The 17,494-nt window shown below is 48.7% G+C and overlaps 1 protein-coding gene across 11 annotated transcripts in view; it reads right to left on the reverse strand.

The window, feature by feature from the left end:
* dst (dystonin) overlaps window positions 1-17,494 on the reverse strand; it is a 134,870-nt gene that overhangs the window by 75,776 nt on the left and 41,600 nt on the right. For 8 of the 11 annotated variants that reach the window (XM_072709348.1, XM_072709346.1, XM_072709340.1 and 5 more), the window contains 12 exons: window positions 8,760-8,926; window positions 8,103-8,215; window positions 7,882-7,988; window positions 5,960-6,079; window positions 5,382-5,477; window positions 5,165-5,292; window positions 1,792-1,885; window positions 1,538-1,692; window positions 871-1,321; window positions 547-675; window positions 334-411; window positions 76-237 (listed from right to left, as the gene is read on the reverse strand). In XM_072709348.1, the coding sequence (XP_072565449.1) occupies window positions 76-237; window positions 334-411; window positions 547-675; window positions 871-1,321; window positions 1,538-1,692; window positions 1,792-1,885; window positions 5,165-5,292; window positions 5,382-5,477; window positions 5,960-6,079; window positions 7,882-7,988; window positions 8,103-8,215; window positions 8,760-8,926 (1,800 nt within the window). Of the gene's footprint in view, window positions 1-75; window positions 238-333; window positions 412-546; window positions 676-870; window positions 1,322-1,537; window positions 1,693-1,791; window positions 1,886-2,177; window positions 2,469-5,164; window positions 5,293-5,381; window positions 5,478-5,959; window positions 6,080-7,881; window positions 7,989-8,102; window positions 8,216-8,759; window positions 8,927-12,419; window positions 12,549-12,713; window positions 13,630-17,494 lie in introns of those variants that run through there. The other 3 variants (XM_072709343.1, XM_072709344.1, XM_072709345.1) reach the window with 3 other exon arrangements.

Raw genomic sequence — 17,494 nt, forward strand, 5'->3', positions numbered from 1 at the left:
GACAGGAATGCCTGTCCTGGCTGGTCATGTTCACGGAAGAACTGGAAACGAGGCCGTTGGAGGGCTGCGACTCACGGCGTGGTAATCCCGCTTTTTTGAGATGCTGCTGTTCCGGTCGCTCCAATCATACGCCACCTCTTCTTCCTCCTTCTCGTTGAGCCAGATCAGCTCCCGCGTCGCGCTGGACACAAACTCGTGGAGGTTCTCCAGGTACTTCTGGCGGTTCCTTGAGGAGTTCTGATGGAGCAGAAAAGCCCTCATGTTCAGTTGCAGTTCACAGTGCTCCTGTCCTCATTCTGTGAAGGTGCCCATGAACAATGAGTGAAGACTCACCAGGAGCCTCCCATACTGGCTCTCTAACTTGCCCAATTTCTCAGAGTAGCTGAGTTTCAGAGGTTGGGTCATCTGGATCTGTGGAAGAAAACGCACCATTAAAGGATTTTCCCTGTGATGTCCATTGTTATTTAAAGATCTCCAAAAAACCTAAAACATTTACATGTTTACGGTATACATGTTACATTATCCTGTCACTTAATGAATCCTCACCTCACTAATTTTGGCTTCTTTGAGGCTCATCTGAAATTCCTCGATCGCTCCATGCACGCTCTTGTGATTCTCCAAATGCATTTCAACACTTGGCAAATCTGAACCCCACTCAGTCTGATCCAGCTGGACCTTCACAGGAAACACCAGCCCGTTTATTCATCCATTACTAAACACATTGTCTGGTGTTTGTTTACAAAACTGTGGTTTGGGCAACAGCTAATATTGCTGAGACAAACGGAAAAGGGGCATTTATGCCATTTATAAAATCACTCTCAGACACTAATCTTCATATAGAGCTAAAGGTGCCATGGCCAGAGTTCTCACCTGCATCTCCTCCACCCAGTTTAGGAGGTCCTGGACAAACTTCATATTGACCTCCTCCTCACTCAGGTTGGGGTCCACCAGTGAGGACTTGCCCAGCGGCTTCCGGATCTGCAGGTGCTTGAGATGATGAAGAGTGCCGTGGTCCACACCGATGCCCCCTGTGCTGGCCACGTAGCTCTGGATGCTGCCGGGCAGCATGCCAGGCGTGAGCCCGGGCATCAGGGACGAGCCCAGGCTGGAGGTAAAGGTGGAGCCAGGGGACACCAGGCTGCCCGTGGTCAGGCCGGGAGTGAGGCCCATGCTTATGCCCTGGGAGAAGCCAGAGTTTAAGCTCTGCGTTATTCCCGAGATCATCATTTTGGTCTGCTCCGTCGTGAGGGTGCGGCCCTTGCTGTAAATCGAGCTGCATTCCGTCCTGAGGGCCAGCAGATCATCTCGTAGCTTTGACACCCTTCAAGATGGAAGAGACAGAACAGCATGCCAGAAGAAGTCAGGCTACTCAAGTCAGTGTAGCATCAGCTCATGGGACGTTTAACATTGAAATACTCTTAACAACGTCATGATAATATTATTAATTAAATTATAACATTATTAATTAAATACTCACAATATGCTATATTTATTAATGTAATAACAAGGCTGTCAGTGGCTAGTGGTTAAACGGTACCTCTGAAGGAGTTGGTCTGCCAGATAGAACTTCCCATCCAGAAGAGCCTGAATGTCCACAACCTGCTGCCTCAAGAGGTTCTCACACTCTAGCAGGTATCCAGCCACATCGGATTCGTGCTGGAACTGGATTCCAGATTCTAGTCGTTTTGCATCCTGGCTCATAACATGCTAAAATTAGCATCTGATTTATGAAGAAGCACACGAAAATGTTTGAAAATGTTTTTGTCCAGACAGAGAACCTTAACCACTTACAGACTGCAAGGCACTTCTGGCCAGTGCCAGCTTGTTCTCCCCGGACACACAATCCTGATGGACCTTGTTGGCAATCTGCTGCAGCATGTCAAGTCTGGAAAAGAGAACAGCAGATGCTACAGGTCAGAATCAAAGACGTTACATTCAAAATGCATCTGTGGCACAAGAGAACGCTGTCACTCATTTTCAATTTGCATCACCACAATCGATGCAGCTATACAACAGTAAACAAAAGAAAAGGAAAAATGTAACAACAGCCTCAGCCATAGGAGCCTCCAGCACCCTGGACGAGGCTCTACCTCATGATGTCACGGACTGCAAGAAGTGGATAAAACTTCCAAACAAGATAAATGAAAAAAACAGTGTGGGCTATCAGAAAGCTTCACCTGGGTCTGTACAACGTGCTGTTATTGAGTATCAGTGGAGTGCTGGTAAGAATCGGGTCAGAAGACCCGGACAGCAGGTTCTCCGAGGAACCGATGCTGGTCAGCGTACTATCACTGCTGCAGTAGGTTAGGTTGCTGTGCATGGCAGAAGACCGTCCCTGTTTCAGGCCCGCCACTGCCCTCGACCAGAATCACGGCGCCTCCCTCCAGCCGGAACCTGGGCTCCAAGCTGGGCTCTGAGCCGCTCAGGCTGGTCTCTGGTGTTCCTACAGCAGTGTCTGGTACAGCTCATTTGAGGCGACTCCCATTTATAGGCTCCACTTGACGCAGAAGGATGGGTCCAGTGATATTTGCACAGCCCCACACCCATCCCCTCCCACCCCTTCATAATCTTTCGCTCGAGGCCTCGAAGCTTATAACATCTTAAGTGTTATTGTTCACATCAGCTCTGACAGTCCAGCACAGGTTCAGACAGCTGTGGTGTTCAGGGGAGGGTGCTGTGGAATGTTACTTAGGGCAAGACAGGATCCAATTTACAAACAATCCATGGCTTACAGGGAAACTTTATTAATCAACCTTAATGCATGGCACACCCTGTATCTATTTCCGTTAACAGGACGGCAAAAAAAAAGGTGTTTTCCCATCCCAGTAAAACACAGAAAAACTGTATTACCATGGCACATGGAGCACATAAACTACGTCTCACTCTGCCAACGTGTGCATTTGTCAGTACGCCTCGGTTTGACACGACTTGTCGAGAACAGACCCATTTTGATAACGCCCAGGTTAAGGCCCCTCGTAAAGCTACATTTAATCGCTGCCAACACATAAACAAGGGTGCGGATCACCATCACAGGTTTCCCACGCTCAGACACGCTCTGCAACCACATCCAAATGAAGGAGAAGGAGATGTTTCAGGAAAGCATCCTATAACAATTAGAATTAGAATTTAGAATTTAGAATTAGAATTTAGTGATCAGTGGTCATTGTCAACACACCACAGCACACAGTGCGCAACAACGAAATGTGTCCTCTGCATTTGACCCATATGTGACTTTCATAGCAGGGGGCAGCTAACTCAGCGCCCGGGGAGCAGTGCTTGGGGACGGTACCTTGCTCAGGGTACCTCAGCAATTATACCAACAAGCTACCATTAGCCATTCAGTCCACACCCCATATATAACATGGACACAGTGTAAAACTATAACCTCACTGCTCAAAAGCATCACATCACCTGCTTGAAAATGACAAATTACAAGCCATACTCACCACTATTTCCACCAATTTTAAATTAAAATCACCAGTAGCTCTATCTGCCCCTCAAGCCCCATCACCCAGTGCAGGTCAGAGTCGACATAAACTTAGGCTAAAGTTGTCGCTTAAGTATGGGAGGGGGACCCATCAATCACGGCACGGCTCCGGCAGAGGAACAGCGTCCCACATACCTGTCCAACAATCACGGCATGGCTCCGGCAGAGGACCATCATCCTGCATACTCTGCCTGTCCATCAATCATGGTGTGACTCGGCCAGCAAACTTATCAACCACGGTGTGACTCTGGCACAGGGCCGGCATTCCACATACCTGTTCACCATTAACAACGCGGCTCTGGCAGAGGACCTGCATCCCGTATACCTGCCCATCAATCATGGCACGGGTCCAGGAGAGGACCGATATCTCACATACCTGTCCATTAAACATGGTGTGGCTCCGACAGAGGACTGGTGTCCCAAATACCTGTCTATCAATCACGGCGTGACTTTGGCAGTGGACTGGCTTTCCACATACCTGTCCATCAATCACAGCGCGGCTCCAGCAGAGGACTGGCATTCCACATACCTGTCCATCAATCACAGTGCGCTTCCAGAAGAGGACGGCATCCTGCATACCTGTCTATCAATCATCAAACGGCTGTGGCAGGGGACCGGCATCCTGTAAACCTGTCTATCACTCACGGCATGGCTCTGGCAGAGGACCGGTGTCCTGCATACCTGTATATCAATCACGGCACGGCTCCGACAGAGGACTGGTGTCCTGCAAACCTGTCTATTAATCATGGCATGGCTCCGGCAGAGGACCATCATCCTGCATACTCTGCCTGTCCATCAATCATGGTGTGACTCGGCCAGCAAACTTATCAACCACGGTGTGACTCTGGCACAGGGCCGGCATTCCACATACCTGTTCACCATTAACAACGCGGCTCTGGCAGAGGACCTGCATCCCGTATACCTGCCCATCAATCATGGCACGGGTCCAGGAGAGGACCGATATCTCACATACCTGTCCATTAAACATGGTGTGGCTCCGACAGAGGACTGGTGTCCCAAATACCTGTCTATCAATCACGGCGTGACTTTGGCAGTGGACTGGCTTTCCACATACCTGTCCATCAATCACAGCGCGGCTCCAGCAGAGGACTGGCATTCCACATACCTGTCCATCAATCACAGTGCGCTTCCAGAAGAGGACGGCATCCTGCATACCTGTCTATCAATCATCAAACGGCTGTGGCAGGGGACCGGCATCCTGTAAACCTGTCTATCACTCGCGGCACGGCTCCGACAGAGGACGGTGTCCTGCATACCTGTCTATCAATCACGGCGTGGCTCCGACAGAGGACTGGTGTCCTGCAAACCTGTCTATTAATCATGGCACGGCTCCGACAGAGGACCAGCGTGCCACATACCTGTTTATCAATTATGGTGTAGCTCTGGCAGAGGACCGGTGTCCTGCATACCTGTCTATCAATCACGGCACGGCTCCGACAGAAGACCGGTGTCCTGCATACCTGTCTATCAATCACGGCACGGCTCCGACAGAGGACCGGTGTCCTGCAAACCTGTCTATTAATCACTCCGACAGAGGACCGGTGCCCTGCATACCTGTCTATCAATCACCGCACGGCTCCAGCAGAGGAACGGTGTGCCGCATACCTGTTTATCAATCATGGTGTAGCTCTGGCAGTGTACTGAGGTCCTGCATACCTGTCCACCTCTGGCCTTAGGCTCTTCTCCCGCTCCAGCATGGCGATGATCAGCTTGCCCCACTCCTTCTCTACGTCATTCGGGTGGTACCCCTGTGGCAGCTGGATCCGGCCAAACTCCATCCACACCTGCTCCCAAAACAAGTTCAATTGTTAATAATCTGTTTTCACAAAGAGTTTCTCAGCCTTTTAATGTTCACAGCTATGCACATACTTACCTCTAACATTTTATAGAGGTTCTTGATTTTGGTCTTTTCGTTCTCCTTCACAGGAATTTCAGTTTCTTTAAACTGCAAGTACTGACTGTAAAGTGCCTATCAGGGAAAAAAAGAATTTGATGTTCAATTCCTATAAATTACAAATTTATAACAAAACTTCTCCGGAGGGATAACCTACCGCCAGTAAAAAGCAGGTGTTACTCACACTACTCTACTCCTTTCAGAGGAGTCGATGTGAAACAGTTGGTTAACGGTTGAAATATATGAATCTATTCCCTGCATCTCTTTACTGACAGCTCGATATTAATATTCAGATGTACATGCATTCATGATAAATTCCAAAGGAGTGAAGTTACACATGCCCCTGGACCTTTAAAAAGCCCACAATACTATCCAGAAATAGCACTAGACCTCAGCACAGGGAGACTACGGGAGGAGACCTTTCAAAACAAAAGCAAAAAAAATCAAAGGCGTTTCACATGACTGGTCTTAAAAGTCACTCTCACCTTGCCTTCCTATTGTGTTTAATTATGAACACCCCCCAAGGACAACTCAATGGAGATTCAGGACGTTCTTACCTTGAGTTCTGCTGGGTTGTTGGGAAACGCTCTGTTCGACATGATGGCTATATGATGTTTGATCCACTGGCTCAGGTAATTTACCATGTTCTGATATTCCACCCATTTGATGTCAACATCCTGGTACAACATACAGATTTTAAATTTTATCACTTGGATTAAGGTAAGATCAAGAAGAAATACAATATTGAATGGCATATATAAAGAGCATCATTAGAACCTGCATTTTAAATATGAATTAAAAATTAAATATAATTTTTAAAAAAATGCTCAGAACACCAATCCCAATCTGAACAACTAGTCATCAACATTTTAAACTGTAATGACAAGCCCTTTCAAGTACAAGCTTTATTAGTTCATTATAATCATTAATTTACTATTATAATCATCTGAATTTACACGCAGAAATACATTGAAATAATGAGGTTTCATCTTCAACCACCCTCCTGATACAGTTAAGGAATCATTGATGAGAATATTATTATACTGGAATCCTTTTGATAACATTCCCTAAGACACCTGTGCAACTCTTATGACAACGAGTGAAATGCAGACTGTTCTATATGCAGCATTTCCTGTGAGCTCTGGCATGCGACCCTTATGACGACGAGTGAAATGCAGACTGCTCTTTATGCAGCATTTCCTGTGAGCTCTGGCATGCAACCCTTATGACGAGTGAAATGCAGACTGTTCTTTATGCAGCATTTCCTGTGAGCTCTGGCATGCGACCCTTATGACGAGTGAAATGCAGACTGCTCTTTATGCAGAATTTCCTGTGAGCTCTGGCATGTGACCCTTATGACGAGTGAAATGCAGACTGTTCTTTATGCAGCATTTCCTGTGAGCTCTGGCATGCGACCCTTGTGACAACGAGTGAAATGCAGACTGTTCTTTATGCAGCATTTCCTGTGAGCTCTGGCATACGACCCTTATGACAACGAATGAAATGCAGACTGCTCTTTATGCAGCATTTCCTGTGAGCTCTGCCATGCGACCCTTATGACGAGTGAAATGCAGACTGCTCTTTATGCAGCATTTCCTGTGAGCTCTGCCATGCGACCCTTATGACAACGAGTGAAATGCAGACTGCTCTTCATGCAGCATTTCCTGTGAGCTCTGCCATGCGACCCTTATGACAACGAGTGAAATGCAGACTGCTCTTCATGCAGCATTTCCTGTGAGCTCTGCCATGCGACCCTTATGACAACGAGTGAAATGCAGACTGCTCTTCATGCAGCATTTCCTGTGAGCTCTGCCATGCGACCCTTATGACAACGAGTGAAATGCAGACTGCTCTTTATGCAGCATTTCCTGTGAGCTCTAGCAAGAATCCCAGGGCCGAAATTCTTTCTTTCAGGAATTTGACACAAGCTGTCAAATCGATGTTTGCACCAAAAATTAACCAAGATGGATGCTTTCATAGTGAAAACAGAGTCAAGATGGAATGCCTTACACACATTTTCAAATATTATAAAGTATCCTTGTTCCTTCAAAGTAAGATATTCAGTCAGCCAACTTATTCTGAATTAAGAGTTTTACCTAGAACCAAAGTAACATGCAGGAGGTATCTATGTCTCACTTCCCCTAGGCATTCTGGGAATAAGAAAGATTGACAACACCACACTGTACATAACCACGCGATCTGGGCCATGTTTTGTTTTTATCCAACCAGAAATACTACAGTAGATCAAGTATCAGAACACTGTCTACGAAAATGTCAATTACATAAAAATTCCTATAAATACAGCAGCATTTCAGAAGACATCCCTGAAATACTGGGGTACTGATTTATTCAGTGGCACCATTTCATTATTAATGTTATATAGCTTACTATTAATCAGCTGATTTATCTAATATCTCAATAATTCAGAATCACTGAAGTCGTTGGCATTTCCTTTACACCTTTCAGACCCAACACTCACGTTTGCGCTGATTCCTTCCATGTCCTCTGAGACTTTTGGAAACACGTCATACAGTGTGGAAACATAGGTGATGACCGACTTCTCATCGGGCGACTGCACATCCACATCTGAGAATGCGGGAGGAGACCATGGTAAGTGGAGCACGTTCGTATTCGCTGTTCATTCCCAGTGCTTATCATGACCACCTCAGAGGACTAGAAAGACCACCCCAGGAAGGTCACCTTCAGGGTCCAGAAGCCGCGCTACTCCCAGCCGTTCGGCCACCATGAAGGCCTGCTCCAAATTCGACCTACTGCTCTGAACAGAAACTCTGCTCATATCCACTAGGTCTGGCCTGAAACCACACAAACACAGAACATGTTGTAGGTGACCTGCATTGTATTATACAGAGTGAATAATCTACACACAAATAAAACTTGAAACATGACACAGGAAACACAGGCCGTCTGTTAACGGATGGCTGACTGTCATGAAACAAAGAAAGTGGTGCTTTACATTATGTCAGAGAGCATATCTACAACAATCAATTTGCCAGAAGTCTCCAATACATGTGTGTGTGTGTGTGTGTGTGTGTAGATATATAAAACACACAAATAGTTTGCTGTCCATTGTCAAGTGTACAGCTGGCATTCAAAGGTTATACACAGAAGAAGACTTCTTGGTTCCTAAGGCTCTAGGCCTCAAAACATGACCTTGCTTGCTGTGACAGCCGCAAACTGCAAATCAAGTGGGCTGCTGTGTGCCAGAAATCTGAGGCTTTACTAAATTTGCAAGTCTTGCCAACCTTACATGATCATGAAAAAGATACTTGGCGACGACCCCCGAAACCATGCAACGATACCCAAGGTCGCCGCTAGCCCAGAAGACACATCTGTCACCTGTGTTTGTGAATGATGGCATTGAAGAGCCGTCCGTCTCTCCAGGAGGTAGTGAAGTTATCACAGCGGACTCCCACGTAGCCCTCAGTAATCTGCTGGGACCACAGGAGAAGCCTCTCCTTGGCCGTCATGTCCTCGGACTCCCCCGTAACATGGATATCCGAGATCTGAGAAACGTTGGTGCCCATCTTGTTACCATCAGTGCCAGAACCACCAAAGTATGGTTCACTGTGTGGCCAATGACATCCAAACCAGAGCATCATCTCTAACCTTATTTTAGAAAGATTGGGGATTTCATAATTTCTGATGAAATATGCCATTTCATAATCCCACAGACAAAAATTAACACAGATACAAGACACTATTGACTTAACATTGATTATGAACACAGGGCTAATCAACATAAAGACTGTGGGAAAAACCTCACACGAGTATTGTCTTGCAAAAAGCCACAATGTTGCACCATGAGCATGGTCAAACAATGGGAGACCCCCCCCCCACACCAAAGTGAAATCCTGCCAAGTCTTTCAAAGTCAGGTGGCTAATGTCGCAAGTTAAAGTGAAAGCAGATAGCCCCATTGCATAACTGTCAGAACCTGTAATCTCTTATCTTACATAAATATATCATTACATAAAGTCCCACGCACCCATTGCTCTGACTGAGCAAGTGTAGAAAAATGAAGGAAAGTGAAAAAGAAAATGACAAACACTGTGACTGATAAAGGGGACAAACCAGGACTCACATTCTGTTTAGGATGTTCTGATTCTGCACAAAGGTCACCTTGCCCTCAACCCAAGATACACAAAAATTCTTAATTACGATGTAGCGACTTTGACAGATTTGTATCATTTAAAAAGCAAAAAGAGCATAACAGGGCAGGAGGTGGGTCAAGGGGAATCTACATTCCTCAGTTTTCACTCCCCCCCCCCATTCTGAGTACTCACTGCATCACTAAATAAACTCCAAAATGGCATCACGTGCTCAGCGACGAAGCCTTTTTAATAACAGTCATTAAATATGTTAAAGTAATGAGGGGGACACGAAAGGGACTGTACACCAGAATTACACACACAGCATGGCTTTTAAACTGTGAGCTGCCACATTCAGTCTGCGGCGCTTATTTTCTATGGAGTGTGCTAACGTTAGCGGCTATGTGTGGGATTCAGCATGTGTGTGTGTGTGTGTGTGTGTGTGTGCGAGCGGGTTTACCTATCCTTATGGGGACACAATGTCCCCATAACGTGATAAATATCCGTTTTTATTTTATAAAAATGGGTGACTGCTATGACAAAACTAAAAATGCAAAAACTCTTGTATTTTGTTTGGTTATTTATGGTTATGGTTAGGGCAGGGTAGGGGTTAAGGTTGTCATAGTTAGCGTTAGCATTTTCCCATTGAAATGAATGAACGGTCCCCATAAGGATATGTTTACCCTACATGTGCGTGTGTGTGTGTGTATGTGTGTGTGTGTGTGCGTGTGTGTACACCTGGATGCTACAGAGAGGAAAGCATTTCAGGTCACAACCCCCAGTTAAAAGGAAGGGCTCATTTCAATCTGCTTCACAAGTGTGAGGAAGCTTTGCTCTCACTGAGGTCATGCTGACTGAGCAAAGTCTGCTGAAGCTGCTTTTCCTCTCACAGTGTCTCAGGTAAACGTACAAATAGCTGAGTTGCCGTAACAATGAAGGCATGCGTGCAAGTGTAATCAGCCCACCTGGAATCTAATCAACATGTGCATCCAGGAAAACTTTCTAAGCTGCTAGAGACTGAACTTCAATGCAGTTTATGGCCCAGTGTAAAACAGATCTGAGTGTTTCTCAATGTCGCAAAACAGAACTGATTCAAACAAACACAGCTCACTAAAACTCTTTAGCTGGTTCGTTATCTGCATCAATGTCGACAGGAATATTCATCTTGCACGTCTCAGGCAGTCAGTGAGAGTCCGTGAAACAGGAGACTCACTCCCCCCAAACCAAGAATCATGTCGTATGACTCAAACCACTTCCAAATGTTACTGGTACATGAATATTGTTGATTATTATTATTTTTACAAACCTGACCCACCCAAAATAAGCCCCTGAAACGCCAAGGTATTGTGTTGCACCCATAATGGAAGTGAGAGGGCAGAGCTGGTCACAAGACCAACAGCGCTACAGAGCAACAGGATTACTGCCCCGCTGTCGTCAAACTGTCTAGTTAACATAATTAACCCTAACCCTAACCCTAAACCCCAATCCTAACTTGATGATGGCTTTTATGTCAGCCAGCTCAGTTTCCAGCTAGATGCTATAAGTTAATTAACTGCTACTTATTTTCAAACTAGATTCCTTAAATATTTACAGCTGACAGCCGATTCTGCTTCTGCAATGGAGACCAGCCTCCGTGGATGAGTCCCTCCTGCAAAATTTACCTTCAGTAAAAATATCCTGACAGCATGACAGTGTCTCTGAGGCTGACAGTTTACGCCAGATTAACTTGCCAAAAGTACACACACTTAGTCATATAAGCCAAGACGGTTAGCGGATCGCCTTGCGGCCGTAATGTGGCCTTAGCTTGCGTTACCATGACGGTAAGCTCTCTGACTGCTCAGTAAAACCGCGCCCCAGAGCTACACGTTTATCGGAAACGTTCGTTCAGGTACAGCAGTTCTCCATGTGCAAGTGGCCAGGAGGGCGTGGGAAATGGATGTGCTGATCACCGTCAGCTCCTCTCCCAGTCCAGCCTTCATTTCCCACAGACGTGTAGCCTGTAGCGCTGCCTGGGTGAGGCCTTGTTATTCATAAATATCCAGTATCTCATCCCCAGTTGGATAAGTGCTCCCTAACTAAAGCCACCATCAGCTACTGAAACCGTGTCCACACTTAACGACATAGGGGACCCTTCTCCATCCAGGAGAAGCATCACCAGTGCTATTTTCATCACTTGTATATTTGAATGAAGCTCAATTTTATCTGGAACCTTAAAGGATTATATGGTATTTACTGTAGCTATTTCTGTGAGAGTTTCTAACTCTAAAGGAGGCCCAAACCTCAGCCTTCTTCCTGAGAAACAGCTTCAAGGCCTAATTGTATGGTTTTACATACTTTTAACCAATAAGACGCAGCAATAAAAGAGCTAAACATGAAGATTTGCTAACAGAATCAATCAGACATGAAGGGTAAAAGCCTCACAGGAAATATAAACATCAGTGAAGAGTCAAACAGGGTCATGAGAATGAAAGCCATCCAAAGAACCACCACTTCCTGTCTCAGGCATCGCCGTCGGGGGCTTTCTGGATCTGCTAAATGCATGACCCAAAAGTCTGGCATCTGTGGAGCCCAACGCCTGCTGAGTCCACCCAGGAGTGCGACAGAAACTCTGAGCTAAGCACCATTTGTTCCAGTGCCAGCCAACCACCCTTAAGATCATTATTGCCATGGAAAAAGTCATTCGGATAAATTTTATTGCCTCAAAATGCTCTGCACACTAAAATAGGAACAATGGTGATTTCAAAGAAATTATCGCCTGCCATCTCCCATTTCCTTCTGGAAATTCATCAGTACATTAATATTCAATTCCACTCAAGGTTTTCATGTCTAACTTCACAAACTACACAAGCACTTTGCATGTAAACAGACTGAGGAAGTGTGCAAAGCCCCACCATCCCGGATCCGGTTTACCTCACACTGCCTGGGAATATGTGTCCAGACATCCTGGGAAATGTCCCAAGAGCCTCTGCTGTAAGACACTCTGTGAGACACATTCTGTCTTGTCCCTGTCCTCTCTGATCTTTTGAAGACTCTGGCGACCTTTCCGGTCGGGAGATCCTCAGTGCTGCTGGGGCGAGTACGGCGTCGCTGGGGACTGGAGACAGACACCCGCACTGCTGTGCCCCCACCCGCGCCCCCACCCACACCCGCGCCGCTGGCCTGCAGCAGGTGCTCTACAGCCCCGAAGGTCAGTGACCGCCGGACCTGCTTCTGCCGCAGCCGCCGCTCCAGCGGGCTGTCCCTGGGACCCGGCCGTCTGGACGGTTTAGTCACGCCATGCAGCCGGTCCCCCACCGCCGAAACGTCCGCGGCCCAGTGGGAGCTCCCCCGCTTGGCCTCCCGACAGTGTGGAGGTCTCTGGAGCGTACTCAGGACGACCGGCACCTCTCCCACATACACTCCACAGCTGTCACTGGCCATCTCCGCATGGGGGGCTGGGGCTGCCCGGCTCTCACACTCGCACCCGTCGGCCGACCGCGAACTCCTCAAGGAATCTCTGGGCTGGAACTCGCTGGACTTCCTCTTCTTCCTCCTCTGGAAGTAGCGGCGGCCGGGACCGCGTTCCTCGGAGCCCGGGCTGAACGGCACCTTGGCGGGGTCCACATGGCATTCCTCCTGGGGGCCCCGCACACAGCCGCAGATGTTGCCCATGGCGGTCAGGCAGCCATCACTTCCCCAGCAATGTGGCTTCCGGCAGCCACTGCCCTTTTCTTTTTACTCACTGCCTCCCCCCCGCTCGACCCCCCCCACACACAGAGGGGAGTTGAATAAACTTAACTCAGTCCACAACTGCGCTTGGATCCCTTGTGGAGGTCGCCGTTTTTCCCACTGTGTGTGGCGGAGGGAGCTGCCACCGGTACGAGTCACCAACTGCTCACGCTTCTCACAGGGGGGGCCGCATTCACAGGCCAAAAGCGAAAGCGCCCCGCGCTCCGACCAGCTCTCCCTCGCTCTGCTGACTCCACACGGTCTCTGGAATTCGCTGTGACCTTTGAAACGGTTCCGTCACCCGTGATTTCAAAACAAACAATGCCAAGCTGGCTTGTGTTGGGGGGGTGCGCTCTTCTCCGCACTAAGGACAGCCTCATCCAAAACAGGACCACTGTGAAAAAAACATGGCTTCTGCAAAGCTCCCCCCCGCCCACACGCCCCCCAAAAAAGAGTTTCTATTCCTGGAACCTGTGTCGTCAGACTGCGGAGCTTGGGTTCACCATCCGTATGCTGTCCACTACCAGGGGCGCATGAAAGTAAAATAGATATTAAGACTCGGTGCAGCAACTCAAGTCAGGCAGACGGCTTTGGGTGCGAACCAGCCCAGCATGCGGTGCGTGCTTTAAGAACGGGGCATGTGGGGTCACCAAGCGAGAGAGCGGGAGATTAGCATGAGCCTCCGCGACCCACAATGAGCTCCTGTGTGGCCAGTTAATCTGGAGCTCGAACCCTGCCAATTACGCGGACCGTGGTTTTGGGAGAAGAGCAAGGCGTACCCCGTCCCAGAAAGACGGGATTATATAACGAAGACCCCACCTGACCAGACTCTTATCCACCCTGGCATTAGAGCTAAAGGAAAAAAGTCCTACTGCTCGATATTTTAATGGGTTGAATAACAAACTCAAACACCATGGCGCCTCTATTATCAACTGAAATCAGACGCACATTAAGCGTGAGGCGCCAAAATAACACAGTTTGTCAACAAGTTCCTCCTATTTTCAACCGAAGATGTGAAGCTGGGGTGCCGGCTCACGGTGTGGTTCTGTTCAGGAATAAGAGAGACGCTTCTAATTCTGTCTGAACTTGAACAGGCCTGGAAACCTGCCCACGTACGAAAATTTCCAGCATTTGAGTATCAGGCTCGCCCTGCTGATGGGATCAGGTCTGCTGGTGGGACATCTGCTCAGGAGCTGGTGTTCGAATGTTAGGATCCTGTCCTCTGCATAGCTGCACTAAAAATAACCGCTGTTCCCCCCTCCCGCCCCGGTGACTCCGCTTGAAGGTTAGAGGCTGCGAGGCAAGTCAGCCACCGGGCGGCGTGATGCTGAACTCCCTCCTGCTGGCGCATGTCCCTGCCCCCGCCTCGACTCGCGGAGCTGGACGCCGCTCCTTAAGGCCATTTATCTTCCCACATAACACATTCCTCTTTTTATGGCTTCCTTCAATAAAGCAGTTTAGAAGCCCTGTGTTTGTTTGCGTGTCAGTCCCGTTCCCATAATTCCATGGGACTTCAGTCGAACCCAAACCACATGCAAATGTGGCTGCATCACACTGCTCCCCAACCTGGCGGCACATTGAATGACAGCTGGCCATCATCTCTGGAAAGTTCTGAAAGTTCTACTATGTTTTGAGCCCGGCTGTGTCCCCAGACACTGCCTTGGTCACAGGAAATATTATAATCACATGCTGCAAAGCACTTCCAAGGACCAACCAGTGCCAGGTAGAGCAGGAGTGGACAGATTTTGCATCTGGATTCCACCTTTGACCTTGTTGCTCAGGTATACTTCACTAACACAGCGGGTTACTTAAGCTGCGTCATTTTTTAAATCTGCTCTTGGGTGATTATGGGCAGCGACATTACAGGACCTTTTCCTCACCACAGCTTCACAAGACATCAGAGACTGGGCACCATTCTGAGCGAATCAGCTACTTGTGCTTTCTTCAGTGTACCATGGCTGTGTTATATTTACACTTTATTTACTTAGCAGAAACTTGTATCCAAAAATGACACACATTTTTGAGAAAGCAGGGTCATCCAGAGGTCAGGGCTCTCGCTGAAGGATGACGTCTCTCTGCCAACTGTGGGACTCCAGCTGGTGATCACAAGGCACATCAGCCTAACAATACCTGCGACAAGGGAAATCTCTGCCTCCATGCAGGATACCCAGCCCCCAAGGGGAGTGGGAGGTCCCTATGGGCAGCCCTGATCACAGGGTGGCACCAGAAGGACCGGAATCAACAGTCATGAGGCCAAGTCATATTTCTACTGGCAAGCCGCCCCCATCTAGGAGCAGCTGGGCTGTAAGAGATGCCGAAGGCTGTGGACAGGAATCGCAGCCAGAGGCACAGAAGGGCCTGAAAATCCTGGCTGGAATGTAGAGCGTCGGTGCGGCTGGCTGCCACTCTGGGAGTCAAGCAGCGGCAGGTCTGTAGCCACTAGCGCCGATGCCAGACGCCTCGCGTGAGACTGACAGGGGCAGGTGCAAGCCTACGAACCCCCCCCCAGCCCCCGCGGCCCCCTGCGTCACCGACGCTACCTGTCAGCGTGCTTTATCACACCAAGCTCAATAAAACACCACCTCTTTAGCCTCTCAGTGCTGCCATCCCTCCCAGAAATACTCCCAGAATATCACATTTTGATGCAGATCTCTGTTTGGGCAGGCAGCAGGACGGAGGGGTGTCACTCCTCCTCTCCACCAGGACCGCGCCCTGCTGAGTCTGGCGCTGAGGCTGGCTGGCATGATGCTGGGCGGAACCATCACACAGGGTCACACTGGGCTGACAGGGGGGTCAGAATGTCCCCACTGGTCCGCGCCATGCTGAACGTTTGGCCCAGTGAAGATTCCTCATCGAGAGTCACACAGAGATTATCTAACACACCCTGCCCAGCTGGGGGGGGTATTAATATCACTCAGGAGCACCCAGAGGCACAGAGAGCAGAAACACGCCAGAGCACTCAGTGCTCCGGGGAAGGATGATCCTCATGACCCCCCAAGGCTCAGTATTTCAGCACAACACACTGCAAGCCGACGTTGCGATTCTGGTGAAAAGGCCGGTATAAATCAATCATCTCAGAACAGGCATACAGATCCCATTCGAAGCACAACCTGAGTAACCAACAGGCACCAGGCATCCCAGCAAAGGCATGGGTGCCAGCACAGTCAGACAAAGGACGGCCGGCTGCCAGCACAGTCAGACAAAAGACGGCCGGCTGCCAGCACAGTCAGACAAAGGACGGCCGGCTGCCAGCACAGTCAGACAAAGGACGGCCGGCTGCCAGCACAGTCAGACAAAGGACGGCCGGCTGCCAGCACAGTCAGACAAAGGACGGCCGGCTGCCAGCACAGTCAGACAAAGGACGGCCGGCTGCCAGCACAGTCAGACAAAGGACGGCCGGCTGCCAGCACAGTCAGACAAAGGACGGCCGGCTGCCAGCACAGTCAGACAAAGGACGGCCGGCTGCCAGCACAGTCAGACAAAGGACGGGCGGCTGCCAGCACAGTCAGACAAAGGACGGGCGGCTGCCAGCACAGTCAGACAAAGGACGGCCGGCTGCCAGCACAGTCAGACAAAGGACGGGCGGCTGCCAGCACAGTCAGACAAAGGACGGGCGGCTGCCAGCACAGTCAGACAAAGGACGGCCGGCTGCCAGCACAGTCAGACAAAGGACGGCCGGCTGCCAGCACAGTCAGACAAAGGACGGCCGGCTGCCAGCACAGTCAGACAAAGGACGGCCGGCTGCCAGCACAGTCAGACAAAGGACGGCCGGCTGCCATTTTTTTGGCTGATGCAGTTTCCAGACTAAGGAATTGTGGGAAACCACTGAGGTTTTTCACCTGTTACTTAACTTCATAAGGTAAGATGGACATTAAAGGTCCCTACCTGACCCTACCTGACACCACAGAGCTTAGGCCATTTTAAACCATGACTCACATCAGCAAAGAGAAAGTCTATCATAGATCAGGCGGCTCTGCATTCATTTCATCTCTGTACCTAAATTTCTGTGCCCTTTTCATGATAATCTAATATTGCCATCGTCCAAAGTAATATTTTGCTGGCTATATCGCGTAACACGTTTAATAGCCATTCATAAATAACCCTAATCAACCACACCGCTATGGTCAGCATTCTATATGAAAAATAAATCGACACCACATATCAAATAACTGGCCATTTAAAGACGTATGAAATGCTGGTATTCAGACCCACACTCATGGAGGCATTTAACCAACGGTAACTAACCCACCAACAGTTAACCATGGCTCAGTGCAAAG

The sequence above is a fragment of the Paramormyrops kingsleyae genome, chromosome 3 (assembly GCF_048594095.1).
Source record: "Paramormyrops kingsleyae isolate MSU_618 chromosome 3, PKINGS_0.4, whole genome shotgun sequence".
Taxonomy (NCBI): domain Eukaryota; kingdom Metazoa; phylum Chordata; class Actinopteri; order Osteoglossiformes; family Mormyridae; genus Paramormyrops; species Paramormyrops kingsleyae.